This window comes from Tenrec ecaudatus, chromosome 18 (genome assembly GCF_050624435.1).
Source record: "Tenrec ecaudatus isolate mTenEca1 chromosome 18, mTenEca1.hap1, whole genome shotgun sequence".
Taxonomy (NCBI): Eukaryota; Metazoa; Chordata; class Mammalia; order Afrosoricida; family Tenrecidae; genus Tenrec; species Tenrec ecaudatus.
This window is the reverse complement of record NC_134547.1, coordinates 6,846,784-6,868,614: the sequence shown is the minus strand read 5'-3', so window position 1 is coordinate 6,868,614 and position 21,831 is coordinate 6,846,784. Positions and strand designations below refer to the sequence as shown.

At 52.1% G+C, this 21,831-nt stretch overlaps 1 protein-coding gene and 1 pseudogene across 1 annotated transcript; one reads left to right on the top strand and one right to left on the bottom strand.

The window, feature by feature from the left end:
- The first annotated feature begins 6,175 nt into the window (after positions 1-6,175).
- LOC142432653 (GTPase NRas pseudogene) lies at positions 6,176-6,779 on the top strand (annotated as a pseudogene).
- Positions 6,780-12,040: 5,261 nt separating this feature from the next.
- Positions 12,041-20,111, bottom strand: KLK8 (kallikrein related peptidase 8). Its single transcript, XM_075537871.1, has 5 exons — positions 20,045-20,111; positions 18,337-18,538; positions 17,863-18,122; positions 13,848-13,981; positions 12,041-12,196 (listed from the first exon to the last, which is right to left on the bottom strand). The coding sequence occupies exons 1-5, from the start codon at positions 20,109-20,111 to the stop codon at positions 12,041-12,043; spliced, it is 819 nt and encodes a 272-aa protein (XP_075393986.1).
- Between the last annotated feature and the right edge of the window lie 1,720 nt (positions 20,112-21,831).

The following is a 21,831-nucleotide window of genomic DNA, read 5'->3' as shown; positions in this document are numbered from 1 at the left end:
GGCGGCCGCTCTGAGCCCTGCAGGGGCTTCCAGGACAGGGCAAGGGGCTCTTCTGCTGGGCAAGGGAAGACAAAGAGTTCAGGATGGAGAAAGTGGTCTCCCTCCTCCCTGGAATCCAGGAGTCCTGACCCCCAGTCCTACTCCTCCCTCAGACCAGGAGTCCAGACTCCCAGCCTCTCTTCATCCCTCAGACCAGGAGTCCTGACCCCCAGCCCTCCTCCTCCCTCAGACCAGGAGTCCTGACCCCCAGCCCTCCTCCTCCCTCAGACCAGGAGTCCTGACCTCCAGCCCTCCTCCCTCAGACCAGGAGTCCTGACCCCCAGCCCTCCTCCTCCCTCAGACCAGGAGTCCAGACCCCCAGCCTCTCTTCATCCCTCAGACCAGGAGTCCTGACCCCCAGTCCTCCTCCCTCAGACCAGGAGTCCTGACCCCCAGCCCTCCTCCTCCCTCAGACCAGGAGTCCAGACCCCCAGCCTCTCTTCATCCCTCAGACCAGGAGTCCTGACCCCCAGCCCTCCTCCCTCAGACCAGGAGTCCTGACCCCCAACCCTCCTCCCTCAGACCAGGAGTCCTGACCCCCAGCCCTCCTCCTCCCTCAGACCAGGAGTCCTGACCCCCAGCCCTCCTCCCTTATACCAGGAGGCCTGACTCCCAGTCCTTCCTCTCTCAGACCCAGGAATTCAAATCCCCTCCCCCACAACACCTCAGAGTGGGCTTCCAAACCCCTTTCTAAGACATTGCAAGCCCCCTTCTCTCCCAGGACTGAGTTGTCCAGCCCCCCAGATCCCCTTTTCTTTAGGGACCTAGTGTCCTCGGTCCTCTCCTGCCTCGGGAATCCAGGCACCCCTTTCCCCCAAGGGAACCCCCTTCCAGACTTTCTAACCCCTTGCCTCTCAGGACCAGGAGTTCAGACTCCTCAGGCTTCCTGCCCATCTCAAAAGCTCACAGCTCGATAGCTCGTGGATACAGACCAATAGCGACCCTGCAGGAAGGGGTAGAGCTGCCCTCCGAAGGCTCCTCCCAGTCAGTGCCCAGCAGGAGGCTCCCTGACCCTTACCCATGGAAGAGAGCTTTCTCACCTGGGGAGGGTGTGATGTGAACTGCGCGAGCCAGGCGTCTCAGGTCTTCTGCAGGGTGGCTCTCTTATACCACCCCCGTGCCCGCACCCTCACCCGCCCCCAGCGCCCTGGGGTGCGGGCAGAGCCTGCTTGGGGACACCCCCTCTTCCCGCCTTTGTGCTTATCTCAGAACCTCGGGGCGGGCCCCAGGCCCGGGCGCGGTGCAACTACTTGGACCGCCCCCACACATTCTGGTCCCACTGTCGCCGCCAGTGGCTGCTCTCGGGGAAGGGGCCAGGTGCGAGGCTGGGGGGATGACTCAGCCAGTTCACTCCGCCCAGGGACCTCCTCTGAGGCTATATATTTTTTGGCCTTGATCCCCTGTTTGGGGGAGTATCCCTCGGAACCCCTTTCTCAGGCTGACCCACATTGGCAGCGCTGGAATCCTGTCTGTGCTTGTGTCCTAATGACTCTTGTTGGCTCTGGCTGCCCTCCAGTGGCTTTGGGAGGCTCTGGCCCCTAGCGACCCCATTGGTAAACGCTGTGTGACCACCCTGCTATGGGGCTCCTTGGGTGAAAGTCAGAGCTGGGTCCTGGGGTTGGGATGGACATAAGGCTTGGGCTCAGGACCGAGCAGTGAAGCACGTTTTGGAGAAGCCTACCTTGTAAGCCGGGATCTATTCCACTTTTGGGGGGCTGGATGCCTTCACGTTTTCATCAGTGGTTCCCGTCCGGGTCAAAACCAAAGTCTGACGTTGGTCTTCAAGGTTTTGTGTGATCTGAACGCTGACCTCCTGGCCGGCCTCTCGCCCGTTGGCTGTCAGCTTCAGTCACTAGGGCCTCCTTGCTAGAATATTCTAGCCGCGCTATCTCCCCACCTCATCTCAGTGACATTATGTGAGCCCCATAGTCTACCCACGCCATTCGCTCTGTGGACTCTGCTTCCGAAGGTTCTGTCCCCAGGTAGCCCCACGGCTCCCCTTCAAATCGCCTCCTCCAAAATGTCGCTGGAAGGTCACACCTTGCCTTCGACGCCGTCTTCCCGAATCCTATTAATCTTAGCAGTCCCTCAGGATGGAGATCAAGAATACCTCCTCCCTCTTTCTTGTTTTCTTTTTCTCCACCACGTGCATCACCGTCAAACATACCACCCATCCCATGTGCTTAGTGTGGTATGGGGAGCGCTCGTGGCACAGTGGTTAGGCCTTGGGCTGTGAACACCAAAGCCAGTAGTTCAACACCACCAGCCACTCCGCAGGAGAAAGATGGGGCTTTCTACTCCCACCAAGCATCAGAGCCGTGCAAACTCACAGGGGCAGTTACTCCTCCGTCCGCCAGGGTCGCCGTGAGTCACCACCAACTGGAAGCCAGTGAGCTTGGTTTTTCTAATGGTGTGGGCTGTCTCCACCCTTAGAACAGAAGCCTCTGTCCACACAGGGCATGCCATCTCTTTTGTTCACAGGTGCTCCGTGCTCGGGAGAAACCCCACCAAAGAGAAGCCTACAGTTGCAATTCCATTGTGTGCTGCTCCGAAGGAATGTAAAGGGATCTTGTGCAAGTACTGCACAAAAGTTTCACAGCGGAAGTGACTTTGAATGGCGAACCCAAGGAATTAACTAGAAGGAAATGGGAAGGCACGGTGGAGAGTGTTGACAGAGCGTGAAGACAGCACGGGCCAAGTACAGAAATGAAAGGGCATCTGGATGGGGTTCAGAGACCCAGAGGTTGTCTGGGAGCAGATAATGAAGCGCTTTGTGGCACGGTGAGCTTGACTTACCTGATTCTGTGGGCAATGCCAAGCCACTTGGCTTTCAGTCAGGAGAGTGACATACGAATGAACTTTGTACTTTTAGAATCTCACTTTGGTTGTTCTGTGAAAGGTGGACGTTAGGGAGGTGTGTCGGCATCCACCGGGAGACCATGAGGAGGCCCTTGTTGGCTAGGTGAGAGAGGATGGTGACTTGGGCATGCATGGTGGTTGCTTCAAGGTGCAGATGGTGATCATTGGACGGGTTTAAGATGCGTGTAGGGAAGAGAACCAGCAGGTCACGGTGATGGATGGGATGGAACGTGCGGTGCGGGATGCGGAGATGTTAAGGCTTCCTCATCTCTTCCTGGATGAATGAATGGTTATGCCGAACAAGCACTATCCAGCGGGACAGGCCTCAGGACACTGGATTCCCCAGTTACACTCTCATGGCTCCATGACCCAGCAATTGTGTCTTGTTCTCCTGGCTCCCCAGAGGAGGAACTCTACCCAGGCAACTCCTTTGCTGCTGACTGCCCAGCTCTTCATCCTAGCAGAACCGCGAACATTCTACTAATGCCCCTGGAGCACTGTCACTCACTGCTCAATCACAAGAAGGTCTCCTCTGCTGTGCTTTGTATATCTGACATTATGTAAGTCATGTCCTAAATGTTTGATCGAATTCTGTTGCTACACATGGATCTTCCCCAGGATAGGAAATGCGCCTGGTGCTTTATGTTGTCTTCTCGTCAACCCCCCATCGCCACCCCCACTTCCCTCGCCCTCCCCAGACAAGGATGCATGGAAGGTACAAACAAAAATACCTATTAGCTTCTCATAACAACGAGTGCTTTCGGAAGGGGAGAATGTTCTAAAACTGAAAGGATCAAACCATGGAAAGATATGAGCCGTGGAGAAGGTGCCAACAGAACTGTCCAAAAAGAGAAACTGTCTAAGAAGAGAAAGGATGAGCCATTTCAGAGGCAGCAACAGAGAGCATTCCCAGGACCGTCAAGGAAGCAGAACCACCAGTGGAGCAGGTTCAAGATTGCTGTCTTAATGGATGAAGGCCAAGACCAGAGGCACCAGGGACCTAGGCAAGGAGACCGTGGAACAGAGCAAAGGAGCCAGGCTGAGACCAGAGGTGGAGGCAAGAATACCGTGAGCTAGAACAGAGGAGTAGCCCAGAGACTATGAGACTGTGAGACAGAGCAGGAGGCTGGTTTGCTGACCCACAGAAGCAGAGGCTAAGGGACCACGTGGATGAGAGACTGAGAATAGAAAAAGAGACTTGGCTGCTGGCTGAGGAGAGGCATTGCTGTGGACCAGTGGCTGTCTCCTTAATGTTTTCCGACCCTGGTTGGTGAGAAGCCTGTTCATTCCCCTAACAAACTCCCTTAGTCTCGAGCATTTAAGGAAATAAATAACCACGATCACTCACAGGTCTGCCTACCACCTAAAGACTCATCCCTGTCTTGATTCCTGCCCCATTTCGCCATGAAATGGCATGGAAAGACCTTGGCCTCCCAAGCCAGACCAAGCCACATTTGAATCCATACTTTCCCCACCCTGACATTTCAGACAGGGATCTTGAATTTTCTGACCTTCCCTTGGGCCCCTTCTAAAATGGGGAGAGGAACACCAACTTCCTGAGATAAGTGTGAGGATTAGACCATGCGGCGGACCCTGATGGGCACATAGTAGGCTCTTAATGGATTTTAGCTCCCTGATCCCATCGCTCAAGGGATGAAGTAGTTTCCATTTCTTGTGCATCTACTATGCGGTGTGTCAGACAGGTACTTTGCCAACTTCTTTTCTACTCCCCACGACAGCCCAAGTGAAGGTCAACATCTACCTTTCCTAGATGAGAACCCAGAGGTTGAGTGGAAGTCAAGTCATTTGACCCAAACTGAATAGCTAAGGAATGGGAGGGGATCCTAACGTTCTAGAGATTGCCGCAGCTCACATCGATCTGGAGTCTCTTTGGGCTCAGATAAAACCGCTAGCTCCTATTAAGACCCATGGTCCACATTGGTGGTAGCCCTCACTCCATTTTTCCTTTGGAGTTTAATCCCAGCACCTGTTCCTAAGTCCCAACCAGACACCCAGTCTCATACCTCCTTCGCCCTCAGACTTGTGTCCTGAACCTTTGCCCGATGACTCATCTTCCAGCTCATGATCACACCTGGGAGATGGTATCTGGTTCTATCGTGCCAGCTGAGCCCTGCCCTGCGGGATCATGGCCACTGTGACCCTGGTATCTCCTGATTCAGCCCTTGGATTCTGAAGGCCCATTGTTTCAAACTTCCCGGGTTGATTTCCCCCTTCTTTCAAGAATAACATTGCCTATTTCTTTTGGGGCGTTTCCCCGTACATTTCATATCGTGCTGGTGAAACTGTCAGTCATAGTTCTCCACCTCCACCCACCCACCATTGGGACAGACCCATGGCCCAGGTCAAGCCAACAAGAACATTGCTTTCTCCCTGGACAGAGTGACAAATCCAAAGGGTGGGGTCTGGTTATAACTGGACCAATCAAACTCCTTCCCTGGGATTAGCATCTAGGCGATGAGATGAAAGAGACCATTGTTTCTGATGAATTTGCTTAACTGGGTCTCCATGTGAAGAAGTCCACCTACAAAGGCTAGGAGGAGACTCATAGGAGAAGGAAAGAGATAAACAGCAATGAAAAGCAACTTACACATATGGGAAAGGTGTCCATGTCTCTTCCACTAATGTTCTGCACCACCACCTACAGCTCCCAGCCACCTAGACCAACAAATTTCTTCAGTTACATAAGCCAGTGTTCATTGGTACTCGGATATACTAAATTTCCCTGGTCAAGGGAGAAATAAAGCTCAACTAAAAGGTTCCTCCCAGCCTTTGTTCACTCCACTGTCCATGACTATTCTTTTTGACTTGATGGTTGACCTTGTGTGGCAGACACACAATCTCCTGTCACCTTGAGCGAAGGGGTAGAGTCTAGCCTGTCAATCAGGCCATAGCCAGTAATGCCTCTGGATGGTCATGGCCTTCTCCTGAGGATTCTGGGAACTCCAGTCTTCCTCCCTGGATGCGGAACACACACTCTCTCTGCTAGCCATTCCTGTCAACAAGCCACATGGAGCTACGCTGATGGAACCAGAACCCTGGAGCTAGAGGAGCCACGTGGAGACCCACGCCAGCGCTGAGATGCTTCCACTGCCTCTGGAATCACAGGACTTTCCACCTTCTGGCCTGTGATCTTCCTGCATTTGGCATCATTGCATGTGCTGCATGAGTCTGAAGAGGACTTTATAGGCTGGTATTGGACATATAGGCTAATATCAGACTTCCACAATTTTCCTGCTTGTGTGTCTGAAACCATCTGATGCGGAGGCAGCCACACTGTGGTCCTCGCTGGTGGGAAGTGACTGAGTACAAACTGATGGCAGTTGGAGCAGGTGGGGTGGGGAAAAGTACTCTGACAACCCAGCTGAGCCGGAACCACTCTGTAGACGAGGATGACCCCACCTGAAAACAGGTGGTTATAGATGGTGAAGCCCGTCTGTTGGACATACTGGACACAGCCGGACAAGCAGAGTCCAGTGCCATGAGAGAACAGCGCACTGAGCACAGGTGAAGGCTTCCTTGGTGCGTATGTGCCGTCTACAACAGCAAATCACTTGCAGGTATTAAGCTCTCCAGGGAGCAGGTCCAATGAGCAAAAAAGACTCAGATGATGTCCCTCCGGTGCTGGTGGGAACCAAGTGTGGTTTTTACCGATGAGGACAGTTGACACAAAAAAAGCGCATGGACTGGCCCAACGTGATGGGATTCCGTTCTTTGAAACCCCAGCCAAGACCCGGCAGGGGCTTGAAGATGCCTTTCATCCATTGGCCAAAGAAATTCATCCGTATCGAATGAGAAAACTCCATAGCTGTGGTGATGCTGGGGCTGTAGGGTGTCAGGGATTGCCGTGTGTGGTGATGTAACGAGACGTTCTTCTCAGCAAAGAGCCACTTTCAAGCCGCATTGACACCTGGTCCTGGTTTGCCTGGAAGAGCGTTCCTCTTGCCGTCTTCAGTCTCACCAAGTTCCTAGGCCTCCCACCTCTCGGTATGTCCGTGGAATGTTCTCTGTTGGAGAAGTGTTCAGAATAGCTACCTCCCCACGTGGCTGTTGGACCAGAGGAAGGCCCAGTCCCATCCCTCGGTGGGTCTCTTCCCCCTCGCACATGTACACCTCTGCCACCCCAGGGGTTGGCATCTGCAAAAGCAATTCGTGCTGTGAAACAAAGGACCCAGTGTGGAGTCGACAGGAGATTCTGTTGACCATGCTGTGTTGAGTCTAAAGCAAGCAACGGCTGGAGGCCTGGTTTGTTGCGTGACGTCTTTCTGTTTCCTGTTGAACTTGGAACGCTCTTGGTTGGGGACGCAATGTCTTACCTGACTATTTGCAGAGAGGACAGTTAATGGTGCCGTTCCGGTTTGTTTGCCACAAGCAGCGGGCACGTTCGAGTCCTGGCAGCTGCTCGGTGTTCGCAAACACAGATCTGAATAGCGAGCTTTGAGTCTGTTCTAGTCTGCTCAACTGGACATCGTTAAATCAAATGCTGACGATGAGGAAAAAATAGAAAGAAAAAAGGCCAGAACAAAGACGAGACCCACTTCCTATGGGGTGGATCCTGACTCACTCACAGTGACCCTCTTAAGGTAGAGCAAAACTGCCCCTGAGGGTCTCTAGAACCAGAGTCTTTCCAGGAGCAAATGGGTGCATCTTTTTCGCCCTCAGAGCAGGCTGGTAAATTTGCACCGTCGACTTTGGGTAAGCAGCTAAGCCCTTGACCCCCCTTCTCTCCCCAGGGACAGATCATCGAGCATCTAGGGTTTCACCCGGGCTCCAACAGGGACAGAAAAGAAAGACTGTGAACCAGGAGGGCAAACACCAGACTCCACTGCAGGTTCTGCACCACGGAAGACCCTCTCCCATACGGTTTCGGTGAATGAAGTGGAAGATGTAATAATCATTAAGACAACATTTCTAATACGAGTCTACTCAGGGCGACGCAGCAGGGACGTGCCAGAGGGTTAACCGAAAGGATGGCAGGTCACCAGCTCCCTGAGAGAAAGACGTGTGCCGTGTCTCCCATCCAGACGGCAACTGAGAAAACCAAATGGGATAGTTTTTTCTCTATCGTGTGTGGTCGCTACATGTGAAATCTACTGAGTGGCAACTAAAGAGAGCAACGTATTTTGGGGGGGTTGGTGGAGAACATCTCCTTAGTTATACTTCAAAGTGAGTGTTCCCTAGCATCAACTTAATTGCAAATGTCCACCTGCAAAAATCACTTTAGCTCTCAGGACTAGGCCCACCCACTGTCGTTTGCCCCTATTTTAAAGACACAAGGAAAGAGTTAAGAATGAAATGATGCGACGTCTGAGATTTGCTTCAACATAATGCAGCCGTAGCGGACCACGGGGGAGTATGGGCGAAACAGGGGTCCTGTGCTTCATTCTGACTTGTGAGAGCTGCGTGTTGGTACATAGATGTTCATTGTACCATTCTCCCCGTTCTGTGCATGTTGCAATTTTTTCACTATAAAATATATAGACATATTTGATATCTATCAAACAACTTTTTGGTTTAAATTATCCCTTGAATAGCCCTTCCATAACTGTTTACCTGGTACCAGGGACTTAGTAAAAGATGGGAAAGATTTCCTCAAGATTTCTAGAACTGGGAGGGAACTGTCACAGCACAAGGGCAAGGTAAGTGACTACAGTACTTCTCCCACACCCTCTTCTGGGAAATTGTCTGGCCCACCCCCGCAGGCAGCCATGTTTCATACCACATAACTATGTAATCGGGATGGTCACCTGACCCGGATACAGTCCAATCATTGGCCATTCGGCGGCTCCTGAGTGAGGGAGATGAGCCAGACCAACCAGAGTCTTTCTTGAGCCGATCAACTGAGAAATCGCCAGAGCGTGAAGCTCGAGGTCGTGGGAGATGAAGTTGAAAAGATGTGAAATAGGGAGAGACTAGAGTCAACCACGGAGGAGGAGACTTTGCGAGATTGCAAACCCATAAAATAGAGGAAGGAGGTCCAGTGTCAAAATAAAAAAGGGGGTTGGGGAATAAAGAGATATAGACCAGGAGGAGAGAGAGAGGATCCTGTCTTTATTGGGAATTAGAATTGCTCGGGTTTATGGTTTTATATCCTTGTAATCACCGTCCCTCACCACGCCCATCTTTCCCCATTAGCACAACTTACCGTAAGTGTCTGCGCTAATGAAAACTTTCCCCAAACGGAACTTCCACGCAGACCCCAACAACGGTGTGGTGTTCATTTCTTCCCACCACAGAAGCTACCCTGGGGAGCTAGAGCCTGCGGGGAGGATTCCTATTTCCCCTAAGAACACAGCCAAAGAACCAAACAAATGTCGTTCCTCGCGTCTTGGTTTTCAGGCTCGTTCTAGGGGTTACTTATTCAGAAAATTGCATTGCCGAAACCACATCCGTTCTCATTTCTGGCTTCTTCGGTGCCGCATGACTGGCATATTTCTATCAGAAATCTGTGCATTGGGTGTGAAACAAGTAGATTGTCATGTCGTGCACTTGGCTTTTCATTGTTAATGTTTCCTTCACGCTCGAAGGTATTCATTGTACGATTGTATTAAAATAGCCTGATGTTTTTATGGGCAAGCAGGGTGATGAGTTATCATTGAGGGCGGCCTGTGTTCTGGATCTTAAAGATTAGAGTTGACAGGGCGAAGCTGGTGCAATTTTTTTTTTGAAGCCAGCAGGTCAAATACACCCAGAAAAGGGGCTAACACGTGAGGCACGCAGATGTGTGTTGGGCAGTGACCTTGGAGAATGTCTTTGTCTTGATAGCTGTCATGAGGGTCAGCCCTCTACTTGTGGAGACCCTGCACACAAGGGGACAAGATGCTTCCTAGGCCCGTGATATCACTGTAATTGATCGCTTGTAGAACCACTGGATCCAGAGGATTTTCACCGACTGACTTTTGCAAGGAGATCGTCAGGCCTTTCTTCCAAGTCCATCTCGGTCTGGAAGTTCCCTGATACTTGTCCCAGAGTCACAGCGCACACACGCCCCCATTGACAGATGGTAGCTATGCAGGGGGTGCATTGGTTGGGAATCGAACTTGGGTCCCTTCCATGGAAGGTGAGAATTCTTCCAACCATCTATCATTACTGTATCACAGACTCTTGGTAGGGGCGGGAGGGGGCGGGGCTTCCAGTGTTCTGGTGGTGCAGTGGCTAAACAGACTGACAACCAAAAGGTTGGCAGTTCAAATCCACCAGCTGCTCTGTAGGAGAAAGATGTCGAAGGCTGTATCCTTGAAGCTTAACCCACTGTTGCTGAGCCAATTCCAACTCACAGTGACCCTGTAGGACATCATAGAATTGCCCCCACAGTCTCTAAGGCTGTACATCTTCAGGGAAGCAGACTGCCTCGCTTTTCTTTGAGGAGCAGCTGGTGGGTTTGAACCACCAACCTGTCAGTTAACAGCCGAATGTTTAACTACTGCGCCTTCTCATGAAAACTCCAACCATGGAATCCCTGTGAGCCAAATTCTACTTTGTCCTGTAGGACTGCTAAGAGTTGGACTTGACTGCGGACAGAAATGGGTTTGGTACAATTCTTTATTCCTTGACCTTACAGTTTCATGGTGTTCACTTATGGCTATATATGTGTTCATTGCAGTGCATACAGACCTCACAGTTTAAAGAAAGAGAAACACGTGCACATGCACGTGAGCCCACATAGCTTTTGAAACACTTTCACCCAAACCAAATGCACCATTGTCGAGTTGATTCTGACTCATGGCAACCCTATGGGATAGGGGAGAGTTACCCCTGTGGGTTTCCAAGACCATGACTTTGTATGGGCGTAGAAAACTTCCTCTTTCTCGTCCAGAGCGGCTGGTGGTTCCGAACTTCTGACTGGTTGGCAGCCCGATGAGTAACTCATTGTGCTGTTAAGGCTCTTAGGGCAGTTCAGAAAAATTCAACAAAAACCATTACAAACTCTTTCAAGTTTTTTCACAGAGGTGCCCATTGGCCATTTGAACACCTCCACATATTTTCTCTTAGTGAAAATAAATATCTCACAAGCTCAATCTTTACAGCAAAAGGGGTCTCCCCCAGACAGTAGTGACGGCTTCTGGGGGTTGTGCACTGCTCTCCACCACCCCACCAACCTCACAGTCATCGTGTGATGGTTAGGTTTTTGTCAGTTCGAGGCACTGGTAAGAAGATACGCGTGACATCTATCATAGTCACAGGTCACAGCCTAATAACGTCTTCTTGGTGAAGTGGCCTTCTCGGCTAATAAAACTGCTTTAAAAATAAATCCAGCTGAGCAGGCCTCCCAGAGGTCAAATAAAGACCAGACACCCTGTGGAGAATGGAGTTCTTTCTCTTACCCTCGTCCTTCCTGCTTCTGGTGGCCAATGTGCCTGCCAGTCCTTGGAGCTGTGGGCACCCCCACCATGTTGGCTTTGGATCCACTCAACTCTATACCCACCAGCCTGTGATCTCCCAGCTTCCTGCTTCAAAGACCTGCCGCTGCGTCAGTCTAGAGCAGCAGTTCTCAACCTGTGGGTCCCCACCCCTTTGGGGATCGAACGACCCTTTCACAGGGGTCTCCCGATTCATCACAGTAGCAAAATGACTGTGATGAAGTAGCAATGAAAATAACTTTATGGTTGGTTGGGGGGGGGGTGCTCACCACAACATGAGGAACTGTCTTAAAGGGTCGCGGCATGAGGAAGGTTGAGAATCACTGCTCTAGGAGAACCTTCAGTCAGTATCTGGACCCATGGATTTGATGTGGACTGGACTGGGCTGCTTCCTTGACATACATTTCTTTTTGACACATACGTGAGGGTCACTGGTTTTGTTTCTCTTAAAAATCCAGCCGTTGGCCACCATTAGAAACAACAACAATAATAATTAACACGAATCACAGCAAGTACAAGGAAATGTTCTAGAATGGAACAGGGTGACAAGTGTACAGCTCCTCTTGACACGATCGAAGGACTGAAATGCTTGACATGTGGACGAGATGCTAAAAAAACTGTTTGCAAAATATCTAACCAAAAATTAAAATATTCAACCGAAACACACCTCCCCACAAGATCGCAGAAAGACAAGCAAGGAGTCAAGCTGATTTTGTGTGTGTGTGTGTGTGTAATTTATTGAGAAGAATCTAGAACTCTTAGAATCAATCTGTCTTCCCTATGGTCTTCCTGATCCAGTCCCGGTATCGGCAGAGGTTGGTATAGATGCCAGGTCTCTCAGGCTGCCCACAGGGGTCAGAACCCCAAGATGTAATGCCTTGGAGAACACCATTACACACCAGGGGGCCCCCAGAATCGCCCTGTAAGAGGAAGGTCAGAGGAATTTCACCAAGCAGGCCCATTACTGCTTGTATCTGTAGTATTCACCATTTAGAACTATTTTCTTAACATCCTTGCTCTCCTTTAGCCAATGGGGGATAAGGGCATTTCCCCTGGAGAAATGAGAGAGGTGGGGCTTCCATGTGTACGGCTATAGACTGGTTGTGGGAAGTTATTGACACAAATCCTAACCAATAGAAGAATAGAATTGACAAAATAGTAATTTATAAATTATCAAGGGCTCATGATGGAAGGGGGAGCGGTGACAGAGGGGGAAAAAAAAAATGAAGACCTGATGCTAGGACCTCAAGTGGAGAGCAAATGTTTTGAGAATGATGAGGGCAATGAATGTACAGATGTGCTCTACACAATTGATGTATGGATGGATTGTGATAAGAGTTGTATGAGTCCCTAATAAAACAATTAAAAAAAGAAGAGAATGCTGCCTTAAGGGTCTAATCCTGAGAGAATCAAGTGGAGATTACGAGTGGAGGGATTAAGGCTGAGGTCGCAGGCTTCTTGTCCAAGGGTGAAGGGAACACTGACTTCAGTTACCAAGTATGAGAGAAAGAAGCAGAATTCTTCATGAGTGCTCATGTACATGTGTAAGAGAACATTGATTGTCTCTATGGAACGATTCAGAAAGACTGGCTTTCACAAAAGTCTCCCTGATGGAAATGGGTCCACGTTTGGCCAATGGAATGACAACAGTGTCTTCAGGAACCAATCACTAGCCCAAAGGTGGGACCTTCATGGAAAGAACCAATCCAGAGGGCGTCCTAAGCACAAAGACTCAAGTTGGAACCAATAGGAAAGTGAGTGTTAGACGGAGAGCTCATTGGAGAAGGGGGTGGAGCGCTCACTGGGGGGAGAGAGTCAAATGCACCATTCCCCAGCCAATTGGGAAAACATTGTTGCCCAAGGAACCAATCATTGTTGCCCAAGGAACCAAGCGAGCAGTGCTAAGTAGCTGATACAGTCTCATAATGACCCTACAGGACAGAGTAGAACTTCCCCAGGAGGGTTTCCAAGACTGTGACTCTTTATGGAAACAGGCTGCCACTCTCAGGGAGTGGCTATTGGGCTTGAACTTCGCACCTTCTGATGAACAGTCAAGCACTTAACCTTGTGTTACTAAGGCTCCTTGAGGAATCCAACCAGGTAGGTCCCAGAGGAAAGTGGGAAGGGGTAGTCTGTCCAAATCCCAGGGTGTTTGCCTAACTTCTAGCTTCTGACTCTTACATTGGCACCTTCGGTCATCCTCTCTGCCTCTCCCAGCACCCCTTGGATCTCATATTAGAGGCAGGATTTTATAAAACCCAAACAAACAAACAATACTTCCATGGGGTCTACCCAACTCGTAGCGACCTTATAGGACAGGGTAGAACTGCCTCACTGAGGACTCCTAAGCTGTAAATCTTTATAGAAGCAGAATGTCACCACTTTCTCCCTAGAAGTGACTGGTGGCTTTGAACCACCAACCTTTTGGCAAGCAGCCTCATGCTTAACTCCAAGAAAACAGCAGTAACAATTCAGCCCTTGTGTGGCCTTCAGCGGGGATTGGAGTCTTTAGGAGGAGGAGGAGAGGGAGGGAGGGAGGGAGGGAAGAAGATGATTCCAAACTCCACTCACCTGGCACGTGTCAGCTCCATCACTGTGTCCCGCACAGAGCATACCATCTGTGACCTTCCCAGGGTAGGCGTCCTCACACTGCTTCTGGGGAAAGATTTTTATTTCTGCGCAGATGAGGGTGTCAGGAAAATTCTCTGAGGGGGAAGAGGTGGTAAGTTTCCAGAAAGAGCAACCCTTCTGCCCCGTCCCTGTCTGGATCTAACCTCCCTTCTCTCTGCAGCTGCCCGGGGAGCTTTCTGACACGTGTCTCAGGGTCGATCTCTTCTCTGCACCCTAAAGGGGGTGGAGGTGTGTGTGCCAGGAATAATACATGATAAATCTTGTCACCCATGGACTTTGGAAGAGCAACAGGGTACCTCGTTTAGCAGTGACCCTGGGCTAGGGAACAAAACACTAAGCATCGAATTCCATGGGGACGTCGATTGGCACCCATTGACTAGCATAAAAGCAACCTCATCCCTCTTAGATAGTTGTTGTCTGTCTCTGCCGCCATTTTGGCTCCAGCCTGTGAAGTCATGTCCACAGAGGACTCTGGGACAGAACCAGGGCCGGGAAAAATTAAACCCACCAAACACCAGACTCTATGGTAACAGCAGTTGGAACCCGTTACCTAGTTTAAAAATAATCCCATGCGTTGTTTTTATAGATTGTTGCCTGGTTTCGGCTAATGCTTTCTCCATCCTGGGAGGTCCTGCCTGCAAAGGACTCTGGGAGACAACCTGGACGCACCAAGCACTAGACTCTACTGTGGTAAGATCAATTGGAACAGTTTAGTATGAAACCCTTACGCCCGTCTTCTTCCATCCCTCCACATATCCTCTCATGGGAATGTATGGAAACCCATACCCTACTCTGCCCTACACATACCTCAACTCGGTATGTGATATCGACATGTCATTGACATGTAGCTGGTGTCCAGGCAATTGCAACTCATAGTGACCCCGCAGGTCGGAGTGGAACCTCCCCTAGGGTTTCCGAGGCTGTGAATCTTTATGGAGCAGGCAGCCTCAGCTGTCTTCTGAGGAGCACCTGACTGGCTCCACCTGTAGCCTCTGTGGAGCCGACTATGTCAGCAGGGCTCTTTCTGTACAAGAATAGAATTGTCACATCTACTTGACTGCCCTCCTCCCATCACCACCTTTTCCTTCCTTTCTCTCTCTCTCTCTCTCTCTCTCTCTCTCTCTCTCTCTCTCTCTCTCTCTCTCTCTCTCACACACACACACACACACACACACACAGAATCTGACTGGTACTCTTTGGTGCCAATCTTCTCACTTGGTCCAGCAGGGTGTGACCAAATGAAGCCATCCTTGCCTGGTGCTGCCCACTTTTCTCCACCAAGCCAGAGGCCCTTAGATCTTACCTTTTGTTTCTGGTCCTGAGCTATTTTCAAACGAAGGGACCAATGGCGGAGGAACTTAGACGCACTCTCTGCGACACTTTTGACTATGTGTGGGTCTTCTTCTTCTACTACTCTTCCTTACTCACTGAACAACCAAGTCCTCAATCTCAACTACATCTTCCTTTTCCCAAGTGTTACCTCCTCCCAGAAGTCTTCCTTGACCACTTTGATTAAAGTACCTCCCCCATCATGCTCTACCTTCTCACCTGGCAATATTATTCCACAATGGTCATGACCTGATATTTAATTTTATTGTATATGCATTTGTTTCTGACCTTTCCACTCAACTTGTAATTTTGAATACTGAAAGTACGATGGACTACCGAAAGGACAAACAGGTCTTGGAAGAAGTACAACCAGAATGCTTCTTACAGACAAGGATGGCGAGACTTTATCTCACCAATTTGGACATGTTATCAAGAGTGACCGGTCCCTGGAGAAGGACATCATGCTTGGTACAGTAGAGGGGCAGCGAAAATGAGGACGCCCCTCTAAAAGAAGGATGGACACAGTGGCTGCAACAATGGGTTTAAACATAACAAGCCTTGTGAGGATGGTGTGGGACTGGGCAGCATTTCCTTCTGTGGTGCATGGGGTCGCTGTGTGTTGGAACTGACTGGACAGCACCTAGCAACTGCTAGGACAGGGACATCTAGTGGTTTCTTCACGGCTGTGTTAAATACCACCTAGGGCAGAGGCACCGTCCGTTTTGACTTGAGATGCCCCAGGTGTGCAGAGTAGAACACCTCCCTTGGGTTTTCAAGACTGTGATCTTTTGGAAACAGATCGCCAGGACTTTCCTCCAAGGCACCTCTGGGTGAGTTCTAACCAAAGCCTCGAACTCAAAAGTCACTGCTATTGAATTGATGCTGACTCAACCAACCTATAGGATAGGGTGAAACTGCCCCCTGAGAGTCTCTGAGACTGAGGAGAAAGCCCCACTACCCCACCAGGGTTCATATCAAAGCCTGAGGGGGTTCAAGTCAGCAGGAAGGAAGGCTATCCATTCATTCACCTGTACTTAACTGTCTGCACCACTTGGGACTGCTACTCAATAAATATATCTCGAGTTAATGATTGGACGTGGATTTGATCGCTCTCATCCACTCTCTTCAAGAGAATAACTTAAGAAAAGAGCTTTGATCTGGCACCTCTCCATGCCAAGAGTTAGAGGTTCCCAGTCTCATCGGACCCTCGTGGCACGCTCTTCTGAAGGTGTTTCTTCATCCACTCATTCATTCACCACCACACATATCTTGAGCACCCACTGTAGGCAGACACACACCTTCCTGAGCCCTAGAGACACAGAAATGAGGACAACAGGTGCAACTCAAGCCCCCTGGAGCTCAAGACTTGTTGAATAGGTCCTCTGTTTTGCCAAGGAGGCAAAACCGAGGCTGAGAGACGGCGAGTGTGGAGTGCCCAGGGAAATGGAAAGACACAGGGACATAGTGAATTGAATGGATTCATGGCGCACACCAGCACCAGTCTCCAAAACCCTGAGACCAGAAACATAGCTGGTGCCTGGCTACCATGGCCAACTGCTCTGAAAGGGAGCCCGTGAGACTTTAGATAGATAGAGTTGGAGAAAAGGGTGGAGCAGAACTCAAAATCATACAAGAGACCAGGGTGACTGGGTGGATGGAGATGGGTGGGACTCCTAACACTGGGGTCCTTAGCCACCCTTCCGGTCTGGAACGGAAGTCTTCTCCGAGTTATGCCGCCCACCACTGAAGATCAAGGGGCAGCAATTCTCTATTCCTGGAAAAATTTCAATGAGATGGGGAGGAGGGAAGAATGGAAATTAAGAACACAGGAAGGAAGGAAGGAAGGAAGGAAGGAAGGAAGGAAGGAAGGAAGGAAGGAAGGAAGGAAGGAAAGAAGGAAGGGAGGGAGGAAGGGAGGGAAGGAGGAAGGGAGGAAGGAAGGAAGGAAGGAAGAAAGGGAGGGAGGGAGGGAGGGAAGGAGAAAGGGAGGAAGGAAGGAAAGGGAAGGGAGGGAGGGAGGGAGGAAGGGTGATGAGCAATGGTCTATTGAGAAGATGGCAATGGACAAGTTGAATCTGAATGAGTCTGAATTCTGGAGTGTGAAACGGTGATCGGCTCCATAAAACTTCACCCAGTGCAGAATAAGAAGCCTGAAAAATATCACAGCCTATGAGCGTTTCCTGTTTTGTTTTCTCTGGGAGTTCATAATCCCCAACTCTGAATTCCTTAAAATCCTGTACAGCACAAAGACTCATAGCCTGGTGCTTTCCAGCACCAAGGAAGGGTGACTCGTTCATTCATTCACTGACTCGTTTATTCATCCATTTCTTTCTGTCTATCCTTCTTTCTTTCCTTCCACCTCTCTCTCTCTCTCTCTCTCTCTCTCTCTCTCTCTCTCTCTCTCTCTCTCTCTCTTTCTTTCTTGGATTTCCTTCCCCCACCACACCTGTTAATATTGTGACTTCAAGGTTTACAATAACACAATCACTTTCCCTGTGTTGCCTCTTTCTTGGGAGTTGGGTGTGGGGTGGCGGTGGTGGTGAACAAGCTTTGCTCATGGCTTGGGGTCCACCAGGTCTACCAGCTCCTCCTCTCCCTCCCAGTCCTGGTCAAGCAAGCCCAGTACCTCGAGGGCTGGTGATCGTGCCCCAGCCTGAGATGATGCAGCTCTGGCCAGCCCGGGGACATCGGTCTGTCAGTTTGATAGGCTTCACTGTAGATCCCAGTTTCGGCCGTCTCCGTAGTCGGATGAGCATCAGGTCATGGCTGTGGTTCTCGCTGCTGCTATTGTAGCAGGGGTGGGGGATGGACTGAGCCACGGCCACTTCCTGCTCCTGCGATTCTCTATTTTGAAGGCTGTGTTCTCCCAGTCGAACTGTGTACTTTCTGCAAAGGGGGGAGGGAGGGTAGTTTGGGATCCCAGCAGGAGTCTGATACCCTTGCCTTCTCCTTTGCAAGGTCTCAGGGGACTTAGACCTCCTTCTCCCTCAGACCCAGGAGCCCAGATCCCAACCCCCTCCTCTCCCAGGCCCAGGTGTCTATGCCCCTAACCGACCCTCCCCTTAGGTCCTTGCCCACCTCCGCCTGGGCACCCACTCACGGTTTTTTACAGTGGGCGGCCGTGATGACCCAGTAGTCATTGATGAGGACGCCCCCGCAGACCAGTCGGATGCCCTGGAAGAGGCCCACCTGCCAGGGCTGTGAGTGGGGCTCACACTCGTGGCCCTGCAGCACCTTGGGCTCCTGCGCCCGAGAGCGCTCTGCAGCCAGAGGGAGAGAGATGGGCCGCCACTCGCAGGATGCTGCCAGGGTCAGGAAAGCCACTGCTTTGTACAGTGAGCGGGCTCATAGCAGGGCCTTCCCCACCACAAAGAGAGAGGGTCTTCATTCATTCACCCATCCATCTGTCTATCTACCCCCCACCTATCTACCCATCGATCCATCTATCTACCCATCCACCTATCCATCCACTAATCCATTCATCCATGTAGCCACCCACCCGACCTCACATCCATCCATTGATCCATCCATCCATCGATCCATCCATCCATCCATCCGTCCATCCATCCACCCATTAATCTATTCCCCCACCCACCTATCCACACACTCATCCATGCATACATCTATCCACCTATCCATCCATTCATCTAGCCACCCATCCATCCATCCATCCATCCATCCATCCATCCATCCATCCATCCACCCACCTATTCATTCACCCATCCAGCATCCATCCATCCATCCATCCATCTCTCCATCCACCCGTCTACTCATCCATCATACAATTGAGCCACCCACTTGCCCATCCATCCATCTATCCATCCATCCATCCCTCCATCCCTCCACCCACCCATCCATTCATCTACCCATCTAGCCATCCTCCTCCCCGTCCCCACGCATCCACCCATCTTTTTCTTTGAGCTCTGCTCCACGAATCTCTTCATTTCATCGACTCCCTCACCACTCTTGTTCATATGGTGACTTTCCAGGTGTCTGGGCCCGGCAGCCACATGATCACATCCCCTTCTTTGTTTCCTCCTGAACACCAAGTCTTGGCTGCAAATGGCTTGGCGTCGCTTGGCCCACCAGCTCCCTCCCTCCCTCCTAGTCCTTGCCAAGCCTTAACGGACAGACAGAAAGACAGACCAGCAAGCAAACAAACAACCACCCTGCCACGGAGCCCAACCCTAGGGAGGAGAGCAGAACCGCCTCTAGAGAGTTCCCCAGACGGACTCTATGGGCGCAGACCACCGCATCTTCCTCCCTTGAAATGTGGCGGGTGGGCTTGAACAGACGACCCACGCCCCTGGAGGCCCAGCACCTCGCCCTCTGCGCCACCAGGGTTGTTCCCCGGCCAGGCAAGCAGCCTACTACATTTCAACCATACACTGGCCAAGTTTCCCTGCCGGCCTCGTCTGGGTGGCAGCGCATCTGCAAGCCAGCCCGTGCTCCACACTCCTGCTGCCACACAGGGGACACACCGGCACGCCATAGAGCCCGTGAGTCATCACGTGTAGAGCCGCACACCAAAGCAGGCTTCCACAGGCTCTCATATGTATGTACATGTCCCCATGGGCTCGCCGGTGGCCCGCACCCCTCGGCAATTGGCTTTTCATGTCACTTCAAACCCCCATCCACTCCCACAGGTTCTGTGCCTGCATCCACTCCGCCCCCTTCCCTGTGCCCCACCAAGCTCTGGGTGGCCCTCCCCACCGTGCAAGCACACACGCCCTAGTGCCTGCGATCCCCACCCCACCCCCACCCCGCACCCCTCAAGGTAAAGGGAGACCCGTCTCTGGCCCCCTCACCTGCACAGGCTCCCAGCAGCAGCAGAAACATCCATGCCAAGACTGCAGCCAGTTGGGGGCGTCCCATGGTGGGGGTCTGGGAGAAGAGCAGGGTTGAGAGATGTCCTGGTTTCCTAGTGCTGGGATCTTGGGATTGGGAGGGACCCGTGGACCGAGCCGAGAGGCATCCCAAAAGGCTGAGGACTCAGCACGCCATTCACTGCCATCCAGTTTGATGCCCACCTAGAGGACAGGGGAGAACTGCCCCTGTGAGTCTCCGAGAGAGACTGTGAGTCTGTCTGTCTGTCTCTGGGGGACTGGCTTCTAGGGAGGATGGCAGTGGGGGCCCTAGTCTCCTTGGGTGCTGGAGAGGAGGGAGCTGGGAACTCTGATTCCTAGGTCTTAGGGAGGAAGGGCCTGGGGGGTGGGGCGGGAAACCAGGGGCTGGTGAGTGGGGGTGGGATGAGGGCCCAGATTCCTGGTGGGGGGGGGAGGAGGGGCCTGGGTCCCGGGTTCCCCAGACTAGGTGGGGGAGGGCTGTGGGCTGATGCCCCACGTCTAAGTCCGAGAGCATCTCACCTCACAGACTCCAGGGGCGGGCTCGCCTAGAATTCCTGCCCAGCAGGAGAAGCCCCAGGACTCTGGTTCTGTAAGACCGGTACTCGGTTCTGGAGCCTTTTAACTGAGAATCCCCGCCTCCGGTTCCGCCTCCTCCCGCTCGGGTGCCCTCGGAAGCCTCAGGGAGCTGGGAGCCTGGATCTGACTGAGGAGGTGCGCAGGGAGGCTGCCCAAGAGATTCCGACACAGGACAGCCTAGAACTTTGGGTCTGGAGGAGTCGGGGTTCAAGGCTGTGACTCTTGGGTCTGGGGAAGGAGGGTCCTGGGGTCCGAATTCCTGGGACTGAAGGAGGAGGGAGCTGGATTCCAGGGGTTGAGGGAGGAAGAGGTCAGGGGTTTGGGAGTCCTGGGTCTAAGAGGGACTGTGGGCTCCCCGGCTTCTGGGGTCTGAAGGAGGAGGAGGCTAGGGGGCCAGGACCCCGGGGTCTGAGGGAGGAGGGGCTTGAGAATCCTCAGGTCTGAGACCGGAGGGGGCCTGGGGAGCTGGACTCCTGGTCTGAGGGAGGAGGACCTCACCCCCACCCCTAACCCCACCCCATACTCCAGATCTGAGGGAGGAGTGACTGGAGGCTCAGATTCCCTGGTAAGAGGAGGAGAGGGATGCCCCCCCCCACCCCCAGCATTCCTTGTTCTGAAGGAGGATGGGGCTGGAGACCCCCCGGATTCCTGGGTCTGAGGGAGGAGGAACTGGGGTCCCCGGCTCCAGGGTCTGAGAGGAGAGGGATTGGCGCATTGTGACTCCTTTTCTGAGGGAGGTGGAGGGTGGGGCCGAGGGCCCATACTCCTGGATCTAAGGGAGGAGGGACCGAAGGCTGGATCCCTGGACCTGGGAGAGGAGGGGGCTGGCAGCCGAATTCCTGCGGGAGGAGGGGCTGCCCTGTGTAACTGGGAACGAAAACAGGTCTTTTGGGTTCAGAGTGGAGAGGGCGGACCAGGCTGCCCCTTGAGAGGAGGCCTGGGATGTGGGAAGGCAGGTTTGGGAGGCGCCTGACCTGGTTTCCCCTTTCCCGGTTGCTGCAATAAGGCGGATGCAGGGACACTTGGGGCAGGACGCACTAGGGGCTCATGGATAATTGTTGCTCGGGCGGGTCTCTCCACCGCCCTTCCTTGATCCCACAACACAGCAGACGGAAGGCAGGCGCGGCTCCTCGCTTTTATTGCAAAACGAGCCATCGGCTGGGCAGGCACGG